At 31.3% G+C, this 24400-nt stretch overlaps 1 protein-coding gene across 5 annotated transcripts; it reads right to left on the bottom strand.

Annotated features, from left to right (window-relative positions):
• Positions 1-84: 84 nt before the first annotated feature.
• On the bottom strand, positions 85-24282 carry ATP7 (copper-transporting ATPase 1). Of its 5 annotated transcripts, XM_087411821.1 has the most exons (15): positions 23756-24282; positions 23038-23094; positions 21725-21776; positions 7913-8319; positions 7282-7592; positions 6946-7167; positions 6314-6543; positions 6055-6244; positions 5730-5963; positions 4763-5633; positions 4096-4682; positions 3804-4007; positions 3507-3727; positions 3225-3386; positions 85-1880 (listed from the first exon to the last, which is right to left on the bottom strand). In XM_087411821.1, the coding sequence occupies exons 4-15, from the start codon at positions 8199-8201 to the stop codon at positions 1751-1753; spliced, it is 3651 nt and encodes a 1216-aa protein (XP_087267947.1). In that variant the 5' UTR covers positions 8202-8319; positions 21725-21776; positions 23038-23094; positions 23756-24282; the 3' UTR covers positions 85-1750. The 5 variants fall into 5 exon arrangements, with proteins under 5 accessions (XP_087267947.1, XP_011050665.1, XP_087267940.1 ...); XM_011052363.2 differs by lacking the exon at positions 23038-23094; XM_087411814.1 differs by lacking the exons at positions 21725-21776; positions 23038-23094; positions 23756-24282 and adding exons at positions 10617-10722; positions 11530-11880.
• Between the last annotated feature and the right edge of the window lie 118 nt (positions 24283-24400).

Genomic DNA, 24400 nt, shown 5'->3' with positions numbered 1-24400 from the left:
AAATATTAGATAATGTTTCATTAGTATGTAAAAAATAAATATATTTAATATAAAAATTTTTTAATGTAAAAGTAACGAATAACATTGTTGCTCATATTTCTTTTTTATTTAATAAGAGTTGCAGCTTAGGATTTCTTATATTTTACAATACATTTAAGTAGATTATGATTCTCACTCAGAGTTGTAAATCACAATTAATCGAAGATTTTTAACATGAAATCTTCTGAACTCATAAAAAATCCTGGCTGAGGTAATATTTTTCGCAATAAGTTCTTTACCGAATTAATTTAGGGCAGGATTATTTCATATATAGGAATGTCCGAATGTTTCGACTCCTCATCATGTTTATAATATTATTAACATTTCAGATCGATTGTAGTTAATGTCCAAATGTTTCGGCGCACAGTCACATCTGAGATAATTAAATTTAAATTAAGAATATATATTCATATGTATTCATAATATCTAACGTTGACCGATTATTGGCGCTTTCTACAATATGTATGTTATACATTAAAAAATATTTAATTTAATTTAAAAAACTTAGTTGAAAACATAACAAACTTTAAAAAATTTTTTTAATTCTAAAATTTCCTAGTACATTTTTTATATAAAATAGTTTTGTATTTTATATTTTGTATTTTAACATCTAGAAAAAAGAGTGTATGTAATTTCTCAGTGTATAAAACGCATATAAAGTATATAGAGAGTAAAGAGACATATATAGAGAAACTACTTATATTTTATAAAATATATGTAAGATGTAATTTTTCTCATTTTCTATTTGTTAAGTACGTTTGTATATAGTTTCCTAAAAGTGTGAAAATCTCATAATAATTTTTGTAAAAATGAAGCACGTGTTCCGATATTTCAAAAAAATATTTCTAGCTTTTGGTGCGAGTGCTGGTCAACGACATAGTACGCAAGAATTATTTTAATTTATTAATACACAAAGTGAAAAAAAAAATTTTTTTTTAAGTTAAATAGGAATATAGAAATTTCTTCGATTAGCCTTCTTCCAAAGCCACAGGCGAGGTTAGATTTTGAAAAGGTTTGTCGCGATTCTTCATTACAAATTTTTAGCGTCACCTTGCTACTAAATCTTCTCTTCAATTAACGTAAAGGAGAAGAAAGCGTGGTCAACTCCATACTCCATATTATCATATAATCAGTAGGGATATTCAGGGATACTATGTGAAAAAACGCTGCCCAGTGTATTATTATCACAAATTAAATTGATGTGAATTGCAGCTGCGACATGTTCTCATGTCTGTACACAGAATGATAAAGAGAAACAACTTTCCACACTTTTAAAAAACCCTGTATAATGAGATAAGACTATATTGTTCATACTTGTATTAATTGCAATGAAAAAAGTTATATCCTGTTATCAAACATTTATAATTAGATAAATCAGTATTATTTATACATCTTAATATATAAAGTCTATAAAAATATATTAACTGATTCGTTTGAGCATAAATATCACTCAAATTAATTTGTCAACTAACAAAGTCTTATACAAATTACTGATATTGCTTTTGTGATGTAGCTTATTTTTAATGTGACAGATGAAAATTGTCTTGTGAATATTATAATAGAATTATTAGTTGTGACTTTTTACATTTTTCTCTGTTAGTTTTTATTATAATATTAAAAAAAAAAAAAATTATTGACATTGAACATTCAATCAATTTTCTACAAAATTAACAGAAGAAAAAATCCTTGTTAGATAATACTCTTATAAAATTTATACAGAAGTTATGTCCGCAGAGTTCTTCACGTTTTTACGATAATTTGAAAAATCCACAGCTAAATCAATTTCATCTGTTTCCTCGCCAAGAAGATGGCCTTCCTCGACTTTTGACTTTCCAAATATTCTGTAAATAGATTTTGTGCAATGCGCTAACATTAATTTTAATATTAGCTAATTTTTCACTATCCATAGATTTGTATGTGACAATGGTATATAGCGTAATAATATATTATATTAGTTTTGTAAATGCAATAAATTCAATAAATTATATATTTGTTATTTTTCCCAATGGAGATGTAATGTATTAACAGCATGAAAAATATAAAAATCTGCATAAAATATACTTCTTTTCATGTAAAGTACATTCTATGGAGGTGATTACTGCAAACGTATTAGTCACAAGTAGGATATAATTAGGTAATATAATTAAAGATGCACATATGAGTATTTATCCATTGAAAATATTTGTACAGTAGAATAAAATTCATACATTATATTCATACAGTTTTTCGGACACAATTACAATCCACAGTGTAACCTATTTACATATTTCACTATATTATCTATATAATTTATTCATTAATTACTTAATCTCATTCACTATTCATTGTAAATAACTATTTCTATAACGAAGATAATTTCAATTAGATAATAATACATTTCTCCGCAGGCGAGAACGTTCTTTTTCTCAGTCTTATATTTTGTTATAAGTAACGAACCAGCATTTCTTGAGAATAAGTGAAACTTTTGTAATATATGAAATAAAATCTTCTAGCAGAAATCATAATTTCAATCAAATCCATTATGAAATACGAATAACGTAACTCATACATGAAATTACAGCTTGATTTTAGAAAACACATACAGAATGATTCTTAATTCAATATATATAGTGATTTCAATTTCTTTTCAATCTCTCAAATAAGAAGTTAGGCAGAAGTTGTATTTTTATACTTTGGAAAAATTTTAAGAAGTGAAAATTATTAAGAAAATATATTTCAAAAAGAAAATTGTAGGAAAACATTGATTGATATTTTCAAATTAAAATCAAAATATGCATTTAAGAATCATCATGTATAAACATTTTATATATATATATATATATATATATATATATATAAATAATATAATATATAAAATATATTTTACAAGATCTATGTTTATCAAAATATGAACTTAATTAAATTATATAAGTTATTTACAAAGAGTATAAGCATGAAGTTATTGATTAGTTACATATGATTATATTATTCGCAAACAATAAACACAATATTCAATAAGCAATAAGCGAAGAGAGGGAAGAGCATAAGTTGCATTATCAAAAATAAGTTTGGCATTTTGTACATGGTTAGTATAAGAAACAAATAATTTCCTCCCAAAGTTAACATCAGTTAGTTGTGCAGAATGTTAAGCAATGGAGTTGCTGCCAATGGAGTTTTGTAAACGCAACATATTCATTTGCCTATACCTGGACAATGTGGATGTCGATCTATTTATTGGTACGACCGAATCATCCAATCCACGATGAAGTGATATCGTATCTAATTCGATCGTTCGAGCTGTGGAATGGGCTTGCATAGCTGCTGTATATTCGGAAGTTTCCAATGTAGCTTTAGTTGGTTTACGATAACTGCATAGATAATTTATATACATTAAAATATCCTATTCCTTATGAAGTAATATAATTTTTCTTTCTTTTTTTAAAACGACATAAATATTTAAAAAATTAAAAAGAGATATAATTACTCACAGTTTCAATAATAAGGAACTTCCTACTACTGATACGCTACTTAAAGCCATGGCAGCGGAAGACATCCATGGCTGTAGGAAGAAACCAAAGGAGCTAAATACTCCGGCAGCTATGGGAATGCCCAGAAGATTGTAGACACTAGCGAGTAAGAAATTCAGTCTTATCCTACAAACTGTTTTTCTCGATAGATCTAAACACGCGATTACGTCCAGAAGATCATTCTGCAAAAGATTTAACATCATTTTCATGTAACAATTTGTAGGACATATTACTTTCGCTTATTGGTATATGACTTACGCGCATCAAAACCACGTCGGCAGCTTCCACAGCAACATCTGTTCCCGATGCGATAGCAATGCCGACATCTGATTGAGCTAAAGCCGGACTGTCATTGACACCATCTCCCACCATGGCGACTCTTAGACCCTGATCCTGCAGTCGCTGAATTTTAGCCACCTTGTGTGATGGTAAGACTTCCGCGAAAACTTTGCTGATGCCAACCTATATATTCCCAGGAAATAAAGCCAATAGAAATTGATTTTATCGCAGAAATTAAATCTTATAAGTATAAGAGGATCTCATTTTGTACCTGTTTGGCAATCGAAGCCGCAGTTTTCCTGTTATCACCCGTCAAGAGAATTACCTGCAATCCCATTTTCTTTAGAGTGTAAATGGCGAGATGTGCCTCAGGTTTCACCGTATCGGCAACACTGATCATGGCGACAAGCATATTGTTTATTGAGACTAGGACTGCAGTGTGTCCTAGATCCTCCTCGTTAACCATTTGCCTCTCAACTTCCTCCGGAATATTGATCGCATTCCGACGCATCCATTCCCGGTTACCGATGCAGACCTCGTACATGTCGTCTAAGTCACCTGGATCGCCACGCATACCGGGACTTAAAAGTAATTGTAGATCTATATTTTGCTTCTCTTGTGTTATCTCGGCAATCGGCATAGCTTCGATAGGCACGTTATTGAGAATGTATGTTCCAACTGGTGAATCGTATGCATGATTCATGTAGTTGACGATCTGTTCGGACTTTAATACTTCGAACAGTGCGCCGTCCAAATGAGTTACTTTACATTTTAAACCGCAACCGGCAACCGCTTGAAAATTCGAGTACTGTCCAGTAGTCGTCAATCCGAGTGTCTCTTTCACGAAACGTACGATTGCTTCAAAAAGAATTAACGATCATTACACGTTTTCGCGTAATTAAACATTAATATAATTACATAAGAAACATGATGTTTACCTGATGCGATAGGATGCTCGCTGTTTATTTCCGCTGTGCCAACGACTAGCAGCATCTTCCCCAGTGAACAGATCCTCTCTTCCACAAATAAAGCGATCTTGGTGACGGTAGGAGTACCGTGTGTCAATGTTCCCGTTTTGTCGAAGAGAACGCATTTGACTTTGTGCGCATTCTCCAGCGGCTCAGCGCCTTTAATTAGGATGCCGTTCAGCGCGCCTACGCCTGTACCAACCATAACCGCGGTCGGTGTGGCCAGGCCGAGCGCACAGGGACAAGCGATCGCGAGTACTGCCAGGGCACTTCTAAAAGCGTACTGAAATATGATCTCCTCGCGATTCATACCATGCTTATTGATCTGATCATTGTGTGATATGGGCAATTGCTCGATATTTATGTAGCCGATAATAATCCAAATCACTAGCGTCACTATAGAAACTGCTATGACCAGGGGTATGAAATACCCGGCTATCTTGTCAGCCAGATGCTGAATAGGTGCTTTGTTCGTTTGCGCCTCCTCTACCAAACGAACGATCTGCGCCAGCGTTGTGTGTTCACCCGTGTGAGTGGCGGTGACCAGCAATGGTCCATTCTGATTGATCGAACCGCCGATTACCAATGAACCTTTCTTCTTTGGTACTGGCATGCTCTCACCTGTAATAAGACTTTCGTCGCATGCAGACTGACCGGACAGTACACGACCATCAACGGGCACTTTGGCGCCTTGGACTACTTTCAGTACATCGCCGCGTTGCACCAGATCGATGCTTATCAAGCGTTCAGATAGTATTTCATTATTGGATCCTAACGAAACCAACACAGCATCTGTGGCTTTCAAAGATAATAGTTTTGAGAGAGCTTCGGATGTTTTTCCCTAAAAGCGAAATATATATTTTAAAGTTATTTTTCATATGAATAATGATATATTTTATACATCTTTTTACACAGAAGAAATTAAAGTATAAAATACCTTCGCTACATGCTCGAGCCATCTTCCCAGACTGATGAAGACAAGAAGCATTGGTGGAGTGTCGAAGAACGTTTGTGGACTGACGTTCTCTTTCATTATTATAGCGGCAGTGAGAACGGCAATGGAGTAAAGATATGAGATCGTGGTAGTCATTGAGATTAAAACGTCCATGTTAGTCGTACAATGTTTCAAAGCTTTATAGGCTTGCACGTAGAAATGCCAACCGCCAAAGAACTGCATGCGCGAATAGTAATGCGAATAATTAATTCAAAACATACACGGTCAGATACCGTAAAGGTAAATGTGTCTATTATATTGCGCATACCTGCACTGGTGTGGAGAACACGAGGAGTAACAGATTTTCCCAGGAAAGCCCAGGCACTATGCAACACATCTCCTCGTGCGTTTTATTTCCATAGGACATAACTATCATAAAATACGTCATCGTTGCCATACATGGAACTCCGAAAATCAGTGATACCAAGAACGCCGTTCGCCATTTACTTATCTCTTCTCTGCAACACAATGATCATTAAAAATTCTTGTATCGCAATGCATACATTATTCATAAAAATTGTATTTACTTTTGATCCAAGTAGTCTCTACTCTCCTTATCTCGATTGCTAAATAGTTGGGCCGTAAATCCTAATTTATTGATACATTCGACGATATCTCTGATACCGGTCTTTTCTACGTCATACTTGAACTTTCCCCGCTGCGTTGCTAGAGCAACCATCGCCGATCGTATACCAGGTAGTCTCTTCACGGCTGACTCTATTTTATTCACACACGATGCGCATGTCATGCCCATAATCTGAAATCAACTTGTCAATCAGGATTGTGCTACATAAAATGTATATACGAAATAGTTATGTTCAGAAGACAAAGCCACTGAGCGTTCTCAGTAATTCTTTATTATGATTGATTTGTACATTTAGATTCAGCAAAGTACTAAATGCAAAAATCAGACTATGATTCACTTGATATTACAAATAATTGACCAGAAAAAAGAATTGTTAAGTGCTCATTGAGCAGCTTTATCTTCTGAACGCAGATATTATCTAACTTTCTACATAATTTAAATTAAAATCTTTTTATACCATTATTATAGACAAGTGGGATTTATTTACCAATTAAATGGCCAAAGAGATATCTGTTTTCAATTAATATTAATGCCACAATCTGAAAATATAACTTAAATTTTCAACTATCTTACTTTTAATTCGACATCGCCTTCTCCACTCCCACATTCCTCGATTAAGGTCGTAGGGAAACCCAATTCTGATATACTGGAAGCGATATCCCCCGGTCTTATTTTGCTGGGATCGTATGTGACTTCTGCCTTGGCAGCCATCAAAGCCACTAATATGCTGTTTACGCCATACAGCTTTTTGCAATGTTTCTCTATCGCAGCAACGCAGGAACCGCAAGTCATACCCTTTTTCATAAAAAAATCAATCCATTATCCAATCGTTTATAATGCTAATGCGAAGCGTTATATCATTACATGGAAAATTTGTAAATATATACAAAAATACGAGGCACAACGTACTGTTACATGCAAGAAGCACTTTTGTTCTTTCGACAGTTCTTTGATATCACCAGCTCCGTTTGCTTGCAATATCACCTCCTTCTCCACCTTTTTCTTCTCCACTTCTTTCTTTTTCTTCTTTTTATTAAGAACAAGATCCGATTGCGATCTCTCAATGTCGTCCGTTTCTTTCACATACGCGTTGAAGCCCAATTCTTGTATATAAATTGCTATCTGATTGGGCGTTAAATCAGTACTATAATAAATTTTGGCTTCTTTATTCTTCAGGCTGATGCTCACGTTCTTTATACTGGGTTTTTTGGACAGAGCACCTACAAAAGAAGATATATATGACTCTTACAAGAAATATCGGATCTAAGTAATGTAAGATCTGAATACAAAGCATAAAATTTCAAAATTTTAATTTAGTTATTACTTATATATGAACAAGATTGACAATGATTGCTTGTTCATATACAAATAATCATTGACAATCAATCTTGTTCATGTACAATCTTTTTTTTAAATGAATGCAAAAATTACAGATAGAATAAATAAGAATTTAGATTCCCTAGTATTCAGTTTTCAGATGGTATCGATGAGCGCTGAGTCACGCACTCCGAGTTTATTTTATCTTCAGATGTCAACTTACCGGTGATGTTTTTAACACATGACGTACACGTCATTCCTTCTATGTGAATGAAGCAGATACTGGTGCTAAGTACTGAAGAAATTTTCTCTTCGTATTCCGTAGACTCGTCGGACGGGGTAGCGGTGAACCCCATTTCCTCGATTGCCTCCGCCAATATTTGTGGCGTAGTCTCGTTGGTCTTATACTTAATATAGCCAGCTTTCTCCTCCAAAATCACCCTGAGGTTAACGACATCGGGCCGTTTGCCAATTATCCTCTCGATGTTCGTCACGCAACTCTGGCAGGTCATGCCCTTAATGTTGATTTTAACCGTGTTGGTCTCCTCCACGAGCTGCCGTGTTTCCGACACGCGCGGTACGCGCACCAGGTGTGTGGTACCCTCGTAATCGGTGTCGTCGGAGCCATCCCTGTAAAATTTAACAGTAAATTCAGAATTGTGCAACGCGTAAGTGGTTTCTATAGCTTTGGCACAATAAAGCCGAGACATTATCGATCTTAATTTAGTTTTTCGCAGAATATAATGTATTTCATTATTGAAATTTAATGTAATATGATGTGTAAAAAGTGCCAATTAATAATAATCTAAATTTTACTAGTTTTTATGTAAAAATATCTATAAAAATAAATCGCTTTAAGGTGACTTTTATATCTATATGGTGCTTTCACGTGAAAAAAAACAACTTCAATCCCGTAAAAAAATACGTCCTTCTCGAAACTATTTTACTTTCATCTAAAACATTTTTTCGTACCATCAAAAATAAGTAAAATATTCAAGGTTTTCAAGTTAAATGGACCTCATCTTGTATAATATTTATGTCATACATATAGTAATTATATATTATAATATTATTGTCAAATATTTAATATTTATATAATAAATGTAATATATATATATACATATATTAATATATATATGTATATATATAAAATTGTGCAGAATAAGTAAAAAATATGTTTTAAAACTTTGTAAGCATATTTATTCTTGGATAAAAAAAACAAATGTTCCTATTGATAATAATACTACTATTGAATGAATATTAGGTCACAAATGCTTCGAAATACAGTATTACATATAATAGCTCTAAAAGTCAAGTGATATATTTTTTTATTTTCACACACGCCTAAGCATACTTGACCTGATTTAGTTATTATTTTAAATTTATTTGTGTTCATTATTTCGATAATAAAGCATTTGCGATCAAATATTCATATCAGGAACATTTATTCTTCTTTTTTATCTAAGAACACACTCATTTATCTTTTGTTCTTTAATACATTTTACTATATTATCTTAATAAATATATTGCTTAATATTATTTTAATAAATTAGTAATCACATTTTATATTTAGGTTTTATTACTTCTTTTATATTCTACATATTCTATTCTAAAGCTTTATGTCCATAATACTAGAAATCGCTCGGAGATTTTGGAGAGAGAAAGAATTAACAAATTATATTTGAACAATTTAATCACATGATAAATACGATTAGTCAATTCTTTTTCCATTTAAGATCTCGGACCAATTTTTAACATTGTGGACCGAAGACTTAAGATAGACACAAGACGATTGTGTGATTATCACATAAAATAAATTGCGAAATGACTAATCACGATGCAATATTTTGAAACTGGTTAATATTTTATTTACTGTGGTAATCTTTTTTATACATTTGCTCAATCGTCTAACTGACGCGATAAACATAAATCTCATATTCATCATTACGTGAATAAACAGTATCGTAGATAAGATCACAAAAATTTCGAGAAGATTCAACAAAATTACAAGTTAATTGCGTGCACTATTAATTTACAGTAGAGAATTTCAGCTGATGTTAAACATGCAATGATCTATCATCAGAAGACAATGGAAAGAACCTCAGTCGGTCATACATATCTCGAATTTCGTCAAAAATTCTCTTTATCTGCAATTCACGACTCGCGGATAACAATAATATGTCGACTGCGGAAACAAATTTCTCAGCGAGTTCTGCAGACAACAATATTCATCGAAGTTGCGATATTATAAATTGTTGTTGCATTATAAATTGCATTGAACAAAGTTGTATTGTAAACGTCACGCAGATAAATTGATTCACTCGAATACTACGCAGACAGGATTATAATTTATAAATTTGATATTAAAATATACAATTATACATGAAAAGAACAGTTTTACTGAAGTATCCAAAAATTTAGCTAGATACAGATCTGAAAATAATTTTATTAAAAAATCAAAATAATTATGTAGAACGTTCAAATTGGTTTCTAAATATCAATATTTTTGAAGTATTGTTTATCATGTTTGAGATTCTTATACGTAATTATTTTGATGGTGATCCAACAAAATTATTTTCAATCTCTATCTGACTAAAATTTTGAATACTTCAGCAAAGTCGTTCTTTCCGTGCAGTCAAGAAACTGAGAAGAGTTAATGTGCGAGTTCATTTCGTTTTAATTTGATGTTATTCTTGTGTCATGTTGATGAAAAAAATGCTTAAGAAATTATGTAAATAATCATTTCTAAAACTATTCTAAAAGTGGCTGAGATCCCTTCAAATCTCCATTTTTTTTTATTTCATTTGATTTACAAGGAAATAGAAAATCAATTAAATCTTGAGCAATTTTATAGAAATCGTTTCTTAACAACGTTTCTTGAAAACGTAACATTACATAACAATTAAGCAGTTCTCCAAGGAGCTTACCAGAAAGTATTAACGGCGCCATAAGTTTTGCCGCCAAGAAGAGGCAATCTTTCTTCACTATTCATCATCAAATAGAGTCTGAAGTTTTCCAATAAGTTTTTTAAATCTTAAAATTTTTAAAAATATTTTTGTTGCAATATTTTACGTCATGATTTCTTATCTTCTTCAATTCAGACTCTTGAAAATTATCTATTTCGTTTCCGGCACGATAAATAAGTACGCAGAGTTGAAAAAAAAATTTGGAACAAAGTTATATTTTCAACAAATCGAAGTAGATATTTGCTAATTTAAAAAACTGTCAATTTTTTATGTTGAAATATAAGGGCGTTCAGGAAAATCAATTATGTAATAACATATTGCGTATATGACTTGTTCTTTCAAACTTTGCAATGATCGAGTAAATAAACAGGAATATCTTTTTGAAGTAATTATTTGTCTGAAATAATTTTCAGAAACATGCTTGGCTATGTTCAGAGAGCACGCTATCAGCACTAATTACATCATTTTAGCCTTGTTTTGCGTCCAATGAATGATAAAGGTAGAATGACACAATAGTGCTGATAGCGTGTTCCACAAACGTAGCCAAAGATATTAGCTTCTGGAAAACTATTTCAGAAAAATAATTACTTCGGAAGGATATCCTTGTTTTTATTTACTCGAGTATTGTAACAACGTTTTAAAAAATAAATAGCATACGCAATATGCTGTGTAAATTTCTATGCAATCGGTTTTCCTAAGTGAATGTTAATCATTACGAGAGAAGTTCTCGCGGGAAAATTTTACGTTATCAAGGAAAATTCTGCTTCATTGTCCGCCTATCTATTGGCGCTTTGATAAAAACCGCGATATAAAATCGTGATTCGATTTCGAACCAACGTTAACAAACTGAATCGAATTTCTTATCGCTATTCACCAAATGAAAACTTCAACGTCCGACTATTTCAGACACGCTGTGGAGAGAACGATCCAGGGAAACGAACGATCGTCAATCGCGATCGGTCACCCTTATAGAAATGCGATTTTTCGCCAGCAGATTGCAGAAACGTTCGCGATTTTACGAATCGAAGGCGGCGTATAAGTGGGGAACATACGGCACCAAAATATTACGCGATACTCGACACGAATTGATATCACCGAGCGACTGATAAACTTCACTAATCGCCTGTCCCACGATCGGTTGCTCACGGATTGCCTTTTTGCCCACGGCACTTCTTTGTCGCGTCCAACAGAGAGGATAAAAGCCGGACGATCGCGCGTAGTCAGCTGATATGCGACCAGCTCGGCATACGTGACAATGCCGACCTGGAGGCGCCAAAGGACCGTTCAATGAAGAGCTCGAATACTTGGAATTCCATGGAAGGTACCGGGATAATCGAGACTAAATTGATTTCACCCTCACGAACGAAGACTGAATTTTTCCTCAAATATTTTTCCCTCGTCCTATTTTAATCTCGAAGAAATAATTTTCGATTCATGATAGGAAAAATTTAACATACTTTATGTGTCCCAAACAATTCACTTATATTGATCAAGAGTATGATCAACGTAATGCTACAAATGCTTTAAAGCAATTTTTGATTGGTCAATTTGTAAAATTCTTTTTTGTAATTGGTCCACCAAACGCTTCAAACATTTGTAGTGAGACTTTGACCGCAGCCTTATGTGTGTCAACACGTGGGAAAATAATAATAATATTTCTAAAATAATAATAATTTAGAAAGATAAAAACAAAGATAAGATCACACATCCACACACACATACACACACACATAACCTAGAATGATTTGAAATGATAAACATAAATGGGTAATCCTTATCATTCCAAATTACTCTTCATTACACCTGTCATTAAACTTCATTACGCTAACCATTAACTTAACACTTATGATACTATAAATGGATTATCTTTACTTATCTTTAAATTATTGTTTTGAATATATTATTATTATTCCATGTGTTGACACGTGAGCCATAAATCAATATAAGTTGGAATGAACCGTTTGTTAAATTTAAAACATTTCACGTGTTTTAAACTAAAGATGCATAGAGTCGTAAAATTATCGAATATCGGATATGTTAACGCCGAGACACTATCCTGTCTCCAGATATCGGATATCCGAAAAGAATGTAACATCGGATATCCAATGTCCGATCGGATATCCAAGAAGGCAATTTTTCGAGTCGGATATCCGATATTTTCCGGATTCCGGGACAATGTCTAAAAAAAAGCTAAATAAAAAAAAGAGAGTAAAAAGCAAAAGTACTGTAAGGGAAAAATAGTAATAATAATTATGTTATCATCCGAGTTTGATTATCAATAGAGATAATAATTAGAGAAAAAAGTAGAGAAAGAAGTAGAGAAAAAATAATTTTGCAATATATAAAATATTATAGCATTGAGTATACATTTACAGAACATCTATATAATTAAAAATTAATGATATATATCATCCAAATATGTTAATAATCGTAAATTTATCAATTATTGATAATGTCAACGTTCTTTAATTACTTCCGGGCCTTCGGAATCTTTTTAAATGGACGAAAATTTATCTAGGGTTGACTTTAATAATATGTCAGTGGCAGATATATCATTTTATCCTTCTTTAGTATTCGATGAACAACAAGGACAAATGATGCAGCAAGTGTTTCATGTGTAATTCGGAACACGCTCTATTCCTATTCCTGTTTTACGTCTAATGAATAATAAACATAGAATGATTCGATAACGCTGATATCGCCCGAATACAGTCTTAGCTGAACAATTCTTGCACAATTTATCTTTTTTTTTTATTTCCCCAACGTAAAAAGAAGAAGAGGAAAACTGTGTACAAAGTTCAGTTAAAAAGAATTAAAGTCTGCATCAATGACGCAAACTTTCAATATAAAATTTCAACCGGATATATTCCCGGATATTAATGATATCTGACTATCCGCTCAGATAGTAAAAAAATGCGAGCTAATACTGGATACCGGATACTTTTCGGATATCCGGAGCATCCCTATTTTAAACGATATTATGTAAAAAATTAACACAAAACATTAACACAATTTGTAAGCAAACTGTGGAAATATATTTTTTCAGTAAAATTAACATTTATCTATATTAACTTAATATTGTAGGATTTTATTAATTTATTTTAGAATTTACGTTTTAAAATACATTAATTTTGTTATTTATTCATTTACTCATAAATTAGCTAAAAAATGTTTAAAATATCAATTTAATATATCCAAAAAATATTTTAAAAACTCACATTATGTTAAATTAATATTCGAATACGTTAAAAGTTCAACACAAAATTTTAACAAGGACTTATAAGTACTGATTTTAAGTAAATTGGACTTAAGTACTTTTAAGATTTTAAGATTGAACACAAAAATAAAATATTTCTTATTTTTGTACGATACAATTATAAAGCTATAATTACGTATTATATAACTGGCAATGTTTACGAGCGCATATTTCCTGGCTAATGCTTTTTTTGGAATATAATAAATGTAAAAGATAAGGACGAATCATTCATTACGCATATTACATTGTATTATTCTTCTACAGATGTACATGCACGAGGATTTCCTAATCGCTGAACAACGCGGCATTTTATTATTACAGAATGTCAAATTAAACGCGATAAGTCGAGCATGATCGAGTAAATCCAACATTGTCAGGACGCTCGTGGCGTGGACGTATCTTGGTGGTTTTGTATCGCAAGACGCAACGATAAATTCTGATTGTGTAAGTTACACAAAAATATATAAATAGATATAGCTTATGTTCAAAAGTCGCAAGATACTATAGGCGATTTTAATTTTAACGCGCGTGAAAGTTACTAGTTCAAGTAAAAGGCACGCTTTCTGCTCATGATAAACTTTCATTTGGCAAGCTAGACACATATGCATGCATACTGAAAAAGAAACTTAATGAAAATCCAAATACGTATTAATGAGATTCTAATAAGAATTCCACTGATATTGCGACCATTGTACAAGCTTATAATACACTATTGAAGCATAATACTTCTTGGTTCCTGAAAAAACATCATGTGAAATTCTCATGGTACTCAGAGAAAAAGATAATAGCAGCAACTATTATATATATGTAGATGATGTATACAAGATTTATATAAAATTAATGTACAGTGAGTGCAAAAAGTATTCGTACAGAGAGAAAATATTTTTTTAAAAAATTTTATTTTTAAAAAGTAAATATTATTCAGCAAGAAATAAGTCGTCGAATTGATATCAAATCGATATTGATATAATGATTTCAACATCAATTCGATGTCGATTCGACGATCATTCTTGCTAATTAACAATTTATTCATAAAGAATAAAATAGACTGTATGTTTCTTAAAATTATATATACCAAAAAGATGTGTATTAATTATAGAAAATATATCATTTGAAAAATAAACGAAAATTAAAAATAATATTGTTTGGATGCTCAAAAAGTATTCGTACAGTTGAGAAATTTAATTTCTAAAATCAGGAATACATGCAAAGCTCGTTTGTTTATGTTAGACTAGAGTATAATATTCATTGTATAAAATTGTTAATTAATGTTTATTTTTTACAAATAAGATTTGTTTATAAAAAATTTCCTTGTACGAATACTTTTTGCTCTCACTGTACATATATAATTGAGAATAAATTATTTTATAGTTATTGTAATTATAAAATAATTTAACCATGTGTACATTAATTCTATATATAAAACATGTACACTTATCGCTTATTAATAATAATATAACAATTGTCAACACTATTTTCTTCTGAATGAATTTTCTTGCCCATAAATATGATAATAATTATTTTCATCAAAGCATGAGTATTGAATGATAAGTATAATTATCGTACAGAAATGAATCAAATAAAAACTATATATAAATCATTCGATTTTATCATACAAAAAAATGCTTGATCTAAGCAAATACGAGATATATGATTTAATTCGAAGCTGCTTTATAACGGATATTTACATTTTAAGATATTCGATTTGAAGCAAATAATCAGAGTTGGACTCTTGAGTCAAATATTAAACAAATAGAAAAAATGGACAATTAAGAATCTTAATACGCGGCTCAAATTGAACCGAAACGTTCAGTTATTATATTTATGTAAGATTTGAAATATATGTTGATAATATAATCGCACTAATTATCGCGTAGTAATTACGAGTCCTAAATAAGACTCGTAATTGTCCGTTTTTTCTATTTAATATGGTTAATTTATAGAATAATATGACGTTTTAACCGGAAAAATGTTAAACAAGCTACATCGAGATTAACTCTAGAAAATCAACGACTTAATTTCTCGGATTTGACTCTACTTACATTCAAGACTAAATTTTTGGAAACGCTTTTTATAAATTAACATTTTTCTTTGAATTAAATTAACATTTAAATTAACATTTAAATTAACATTTTTCTTTAAATCCAATAACTATTATTAGATTTAAAGAATTATAATTTAAAAAAAACACATTGTTCGGAGTATTTGAGCAATTCCAAAAATGTCAATTTTTTAAAATTGTTTCCAAACTTTTAATTTGAGTGTATGTATAAACAACAATTTTGGATACTAACCCAAGTAATCTTATATTTTCATACGATACCAATGAGCGGTTCATTTCATTCGTCGTGATATCCGCCAAACTGTGATATCCACGTCTCATCCGATGCACCAATGGACCTCTGAACTTAGTCATTTTGCTTTAGATTAAACAGAGAAAATCATGACGTCAAGTCAAGATTGTGACTTATTTTGTCACACATCAAGTTATCTCTCACATTTCTCTCACTAGCCAAAGATTAATCCTAAGCTAATCCTAAGAGATAAATATATCACAGTAAATGTCACGTGTACATCGCTGCAAAAATGAGACAGGAATCTCGTATGACCACGAGCGATGATTCACTGAAGTAATCGTCACTAGTCTTTCGCGTATCTAAAAAACTGAACTACAATGAAACCGCGTTAAGTTCCCATTTTCGTTTTTACAAACATTTGTTTTTTAATTGCTGCACAAAGTGCTCTAAAACTTTTCGTCTCGCTTTAGTTAAATTTCAAACATATGTTTATTTCACTTTAATTACAAAAGTGTACACTAGTCTAAGTATAAAAAAAAACGGTCCTCTAGTAATATTTTAAATTAATTCCGCACACCGTAACAACATTGTATCTAACCGTAAAAAGTTATCGTTTAAAACATATATTTTGCGTCTAGAAAAATTGATCATAATGATCAAAGATTCAGGATGAAGCACGACAAAAACACCAATCACACCGCAACACGTTATATGAAAATGTTACATGTTTCACAAGCAAAACCAAGGCGAGAGTGAATATCCGGAAGATCAGGTGAGTCAGACTACCTAGGCTGACTACTTGGGACAAGTAACTCGGACGAGAGAGAAAGGCTGTGCTCTAGATAACGATTCCAGCGAGATTGAAGGGGACTTCGTGATATTCGTGCATATGCGTGACGAAAGAGAGAAAAATAAATTATCGTGTGTCTTATATACTGATAACGCAAGAATATCAAGAGACTTGAAATTCCGACATTCAATTTCAGAGGAGTTCTTAAATTAATTAAGGAAAGTGAAAACTCTTTTAAGTTGATGATGTTGCGAAAGAGAGAGAGAGAGAGAGAGAGAGAGAGAGAGAGAGAGAGAGAAGTCTGAAGGATAAATACACTTTTTACTCAAAGTGTCTCTGCATAGTAATATCAAGTATCTATTGCATTTTAAGCATAACGTATCAAAGCAAGAATTAATATTTCATCTGATTCGAAAAGTTATTTATATGACATGGTTTATATAAGTTATAATTAAGTTGATTTTCAAGTTGGTGCATTTTAAGTATACGATAAGAGTATCTCGATTATTAAACCTTAAAGATTGCATATGTACATGAAAGAAAAAATGATGTTGTATTTATATCGGCATCAATTTAATTGAAAATAATCTTGTTAATTCAATAACAGTATTAATAAGGTAAACACTTAACATTTAAATATGATGTATTCATTTCAATAATACTATTAACAACTTGACAAAATTATTTTCAATTAAAGAGTAAAATGTGTGCTATTAATAACATTATTTCTTCCATATATGTATAATTAAGATGTTTTCAGATGTTTTCGGATATGCATGATAAATATTTCTCGCGAAACGGAGTAATTAAGAAAATTTAAATATAACGCGCTTTCAATAAATACCGAAAAAAATGTTATTATCTGCAAATTGTCCAATTAATTTGAAGTTAACCTTTTCTTGCTATAAATTTTATCGTTATCTTTTTTCAAAAGATCATAATTTTCAGCATTATTAATTGATTTTATATCTAGTCAATATATATATATATATATATATATATATATATATATTAACAACAATGTTATTGCATTCGCTTCAGGCGCGTGATCTCGCTTAACAGTTATTAAACTGCATATAATTTAATGTCATGATCGTTGTTTATCATGAGTCGCTGGGAATCACAATGTACACACGCTCGCGTTTAATAAAGTAAGAATGGTCGCGAACATTAATCCAATTTTGTCGGTCATGTCTCTCGGAATTCATCTCTGAACAAAAGAGACGAATTGCTACTGGCGGACAAAAAAATGATACGGAGATAATTATAGGAAATTAATGACAAGAATAGAGCGTGATTCACTTAAACAGACGAGTTGATCGAGAGTGAGAATCTCTGAAAAAATTCAAATTCAATTCCTATACTCAGCACAGACATACTGATAGCGACTATTAGGTTAAATATTTTCCATTTTAGTATATGAGTTTATTTCTCAATTAGAAAACAACACTTATATCTTAATGAATTATATATTCGTTATTATTTGTAATAATTTGTTGCTATTTATTATGGATAGCTCATCTACACTAGGAAAAATGTTATGTTCTACGAATCACAATTTTACTGTAGCAACAAAAATTTGATTAAAATATACCGAACAAAATTATAATTTTATACAAACTAAATTGTTCATTTAGTAAAACAAATATTTTTGTTATTTACAAAGCAAAGAAATTATTTTGCAAAAGCAAAATTAACTTTTTGTTATACAAACAAAATATTTAATTTATTAAAAAAAATTCCTCAACTAAATAGTTTTGCCACCGACGAGATACTATTAAAGTTGGCGCTTATGGAAATTCGCGTACCTATTAAAATTTAAGTGATTATGAGTAAGAAACTAGTAATACGATACTAATTTCATGATTTATTAGTTTCGTAGATATGTATATATATTTAAAACTTATATTATAAAAATAATACTCGATTTTTATTTAAAATTGTGATTTTAATATTATCATCCGAGTTTGATTATCAAGAAAGATGATAACTGCAAAGAAAAAATTATAATTTTTTCGCAATATATAAGATATTATAACATTAAAAGTATGCATACTTATTTATACAACATTTATATAATAAAAAATCATGAATCTAATAATCTCTCTCTCTCTCTCTCTCTCTCTCTCTCTCTCTCTCTAGATAATTGAATAAACTATTTTACAGTTGTTGTAACAAAAAGTCTATTTAACTGTATATAAGTTTATTCAATTATGTATTGAATTGAAACAAAATTCAAGGCGCAACGAACTTCAAAATTCAAGTTGCTGTGTATAACTTCGTCCAAAATGAACAAAATTTAAATTTAAAAAATTTTATAGCTTAAAATCTTTACTTTCTAAAAATCACTTATGGTTTTTGAATTTTTGTGAGTTGGATAATTTTTATAGAAAACTATAAGCTAGAGAAAATAGGAAATTTTTATTTCAATTTATAGACCTGTTATGTGTAAAAAAACTTGGAAAAATTTTCGACTTTTTAATGTAAAAACTTAAAATTTTTGCTGTATAAAATTTTTTTTTAAATGTTTTTAAGATTTTTTATTATTGCGCATTAAATAAAAGGAACTTTTTCATTTTGATTGTTCAATTCTGTCAAAAATCAACGTGCCATAATTAAAAAAACGAATTTCTTGGAAGTGAAACTTTGCTTCATCAAATGGTATAATTAATAATTAAAAAAAATATGTACATATGATACAAATGAAATAGCACTACAAACTTTCCGAACATATTAATTTTACATTTAAAACTTATTGTCACCTTTATAATTGCCATCATTATGTTTTTTCCGAGTGTACAATGTTAACAATTATATAACTTACCCAGAGGCAGATGTCTCAATTAATACGTTGTATTTCCACGCATTCTTAGAATTTCGTGCCATTTCGCTACGTGTCACTCGGAAAATTTCCCCTTCTACGAATTACTTCAGATACACGTACTACTATTTCCATAAATTTAGATCTGACAAAGATCTTTTCTCTGTCCGCTACAATCACTTTTGCTTCTCGTTAATTGCTACATCTGATTCTCATTGAAACGAGACGTATATAACTAATAAAAAAAAGTTCCATAATGGAGTCGTAACATCTCAGATAGATTCGAACATACACTGATATTGCTCCGGGCGATTCTGTACACTCGATAACACGAAGGACGATGAAACACCTGTTAATACATTCACGTTGCGCTCTGAACGGATCCGGATCAAATACGACGATCTGCAAGACTCCAATTTCGATATTCGATCGGTCCTCCGATTACAACGACGCTGTAGATACGTTCGCAACTATGTTATCAAACAGTATCACATTCTCGAGATTGTACTTGTAAATTATGTTGCCTAACAAAAGAATTCAACTACCGCGTTACAAATGATCGAAAATATCGAGCCAATATCAGTGCCAATATCAGTTTTTATTTGTATTAGTTTTTATTTGTATTGAGATTTGATTTCGAAAAATTCTTTAAACGCAAGAGATTGGAGATTCGTTAAAATCAGAGTACTGCTTAACATCAAAAATATTGAGCGGTCATTTTTGACCGTACCTATTTTTTTAGATTTATATTATATTTGTTAATGTAAAAGAACCTAAAGTTTCTTGACAGTTTAATAATTATGTCCTTCAACACATTGATAAAATATTTAGTTTTTCAACACTTTCTTTATTTTCATAGTAATTTATTTGCTTGATTCTTTTAGCGAATAAGAAACGTTGATATTTTCGATATTAACTTTTAGAAAATTATTACTGAACAATCAAATGATTATTTTCTTACTGATAGTGAATACGTGACATAGATATACTTAAAATAAACTTAATTAAATCTTGTTCGACGAAATAATTTTTACCATAATGTTGATAACTGCGATAACGCTAAATCGCTAAATCGCGCTACGTGTCCTGTCGCCCTAAGTGACATTAGAATGACTGTGGTGTTTTCGATTAAATCGAGTGCAACTGATTCATTTTTTTGTACAAATGTATTGTATGATGCAATGCTTGAAGAAGTCTAGCTGCAGCAGATAAGATAACCTTGATGACAAAATCGGAGATCTCTTACAAGGACATTATTACGCTTTTAGTTTTTGAACGATATTTGCTTTTGCAACAAAACATGCAACAAAAACTGAAGTCGATGTCGTAATCCTTCTGCATTCATTGGTTCAACGCTCTATTTATCTCAAGGTTTTTAATTTGATTAGTCTCCCACATCATCCTTTTTAAATAAAGCAAAATGATTAAAATCTCAAAAATTTCGATAGTAAATCAGGTACACTCTATCGAATATTTTAAACTTCCGGTTCCGGAAATGGACTATCCAGACAAAATGTTGAATTTGTTAAATATGTATACTTTTTATTGCAGATTCGGATTACGAAAATAAGAAACTTTTATTTTAAATATTTCTTCTGGAAATGCTTTCATTGATCTTAAAATAATCTTGAAAGTAAATAAAAAAAGTAAACTCTGTTGTGATAAAAAATTCAACATCCGGTCTAGAAACCCCATTTCCGCTAGGAACCAAAAGTTAAAAATATCATTATTCAAACGTATCTGATTTATTTACTAAAATTTTTTAGATTTGTTATAAAAATTATTTCCCTTCGTTTTAAAAAAGGATGTACAAATCTGAGACATTCTATATAGAAACATTTGCCTCTTAAATTTTAATTCAAATAAAAAAATATTCATAGATATAAAGATGAATATCTCACTCACCTTTTTTGTGAAGAACGATTTTGTGCCTTGATATCTCCAGCATCGATCCTCTCTGCAAATAAATTTAATTAAACAATATAATATCAATTAATAAATAGTACTTGTGCGCGAAAGAATATTATATTGATTCAAACAAAATTTCAGAGAGTATTGGAACAATATTTTTTATTTAATTTAAGAAACAAATTAAGCAATGTATTTAAATTAAAAAAAAAATAACGAGTATTAATATTAAAATTGTAGAAAAACTAAGTTGACTGAAGACTTTTATCTTGCTAAAGATAATAAATTTTTGGATCGTTCATGCATGATAACGATCGCATATAAAACTCAATGATTTGACGAGCTAAAATGCAAGTACTAAAATTTGCATCACGGAATGTTAATTTCAAGGACGAAATGTTTTAAAAATTACAGGATTAATAATAAAGGAAAATTATAATGGAATATTCTAAGAGAGACATTTATTGTTAGGCAATGTATTTAATTTCTTTGCTAATAAAACATACAAATTTTTATGCAAATGATAGAATTTGTTTTCTTTGTTATCTATTATCACAAGCTAAGAGTTTTAAGACATGAGACAAAGGTTTGGATCGTTTACTCATATTTAAAAGTAGACATTATCTTCAATTGTTTAATCCACTAAACGATTCATGTATGTCTTGAACACTACTAGCTCTGTTCTTGTCGCTGCATTGAATTGCAATGGGAGCTTTTCAAAAAAGACACATCGACACAGAAGTCATTTTGTCTTTGTCCAATATCCAATGAAAGACAAAAACAGAATACTTCTGTATTGATACGTATCTCTCACGTTCAGAAACCAATGCACCCGGGTATCATTTTATCCTTGTGATTCTGAACGTTAAACAAACGATAAAATGATAATTGGATACATCTGGATGAAATTTCTGAACGTAGCCTTGGAAAATTCCCACCCAAAGGTTCGTTTTCACAATATGTGGTTACTTAAAGATTAAAGGTTATCAAGAAATTTATGAATGAATTTTATTGATGAATCTATTGGTAACTTTTTAAAACTTTCTTCTTACTTTCGCCAAACTTCAAATATGCATCTTTTTTATTTTAAATATGAGTGTACATTAGTTTAATTACAAAGAAACAAACCTATCATTGAATAGCTTTCTGTATCATGAAATATTTTTTTATCATTTAGAATCTTCTTTTTGTTTAAGAATATCTACCAATAGTGAAATAGAATCAATTGCACTGCGTTAATACATATTAAAAACTCCTATACAAAAAGTTCTTTAATAATAATGTCACATTTTTAACAGAATTTGTCTTACCTTATTCTTTGTGAATGAACTTAGGGTGTGTTCCACTTGATGCTCAGCAAGCATCATCTTCGTTTAACATTTGATAAACAACAAGGATAAAATAATTTTATAAGTATTGCGACAGTACATTGTTATACTTAAAGTGAAAAAGCAAATATATTTAAAGTTTGGCGAAAGTAAAATAGAAAGTTTACTGCAGTCCATGGATATGTTCAGATTCCTACTCTACTGTCATCCATATATCATTTTATCCTTGTTTTTCATTGAATATTAAACAAGAATAAAATAATATCTGGGGAGTACTTGAGTGAGAATAAATGCATTCCATTGCAGTGATCAAACATTGTAGTGACAGATCTTATACATTACGTGCTTATATTAAGCTACATTTAGAGCACCATTCGAGTGCCTCAAAGTATTATTTTATCCTTGTTTAACATTAAACATCAAAGATAAAATAATACTTACAGTGATATTTTTTTAATATAGTCTTACTTTTAAACTTGAATACTTTTATACATTAATTTAGTGATTAATCATAGCTAGAAAAACATCACAGCTAGTAAAACAACACAACTTTTACATTATCATTAAGAGGTTAAGTCTAAATTACAAGTTAATCAAATAATAAAAAATCGGACCTTAGAGAATTATCTGGAAAATTATCTGGGAGAATAATAATAAGAGAGATGATTTCTGAAATTTAGAGAGAGGCGGTTCGACGTACCATCATCTGTATCTATGGGGTCACTGTCTGAATCTAGGGTTTGACACTCCACCGATTCCACTCTCTTCACCATCGCCATTCTCTTTTATAAGACGCAGCTCGGATGTGTTAAAGCGAATCATGCCAATCTATCGACCATCCCCTCAGCATCTCCACGCGTACATCGGCGAAGACCCGCGTGCGATGTGTAAAAAAGCACACACAACGCGGACAGGTGTTTCTCGGTTCACTGTTCGCTGCTAAGACTACTCGCGCGAGATTTCTAACCTAAACGTTTGCCACACGGAGGAATCTCTTCGGAAGCGGAATGAGCGCGTTGCACGCTGAGCGTGAGGATGACTATCTCGTATCGACGGGCGAGAACAGAACGGTCGCGTGGATAAAATTAATCAGCCGCGCGGAGGAAACGGTGACGGTGACGCGAAGATACGAACAAGGTAGAACAAGGCGGCAACTCTAGACGCGCGATGTGACGCCAGGCGACGACGCACGACGGTACCACAGTATATATGACGGCACTATGACCGACGACCGACGACCGACGACGCGACGTGCGCATGAATGCACACGCGCGCAAAAAAAGTGCACACGTGACGCACGATGCGAGTACAGCGGAGCACAGTATATGATGCGAGCTTCCCAGTA

The sequence above is a fragment of the Acromyrmex echinatior genome, chromosome 1 (genome assembly GCF_024713525.1).
Source record: "Acromyrmex echinatior isolate Ae372 chromosome 1, ASM2471352v2, whole genome shotgun sequence".
In the NCBI taxonomy this organism is placed as follows: Eukaryota; Metazoa; Arthropoda; class Insecta; order Hymenoptera; family Formicidae; genus Acromyrmex; species Acromyrmex echinatior.
This window is presented reverse-complemented; position numbering and strand designations above follow the sequence as displayed.

What these genes read in the sequence shown, in the direction of transcription:
- ATP7 (XM_011052363.2), bottom strand. Translation starts at nt 23,834, where the DNA reads ATGGCGATGGTGAAGAGAGTGGAATCGGTGGAGTGTCAAACCCTAGAT. An exon ending in AATCGTTCTTCACAAAAAAG is followed by an intron (nt 8,320 to 21,724) that starts GTGAGTGAGATA and finishes TAAATTTTACAG; the next exon opens with GGATGGCTCCGACGACACCG. An exon ending in AGTTCCTTATTATTGAAACT is followed by an intron (nt 3,387 to 3,506) that starts GTGAGTAATTAT and finishes TTATCTATGCAG; the next exon opens with TTATCGTAAACCAACTAAAG.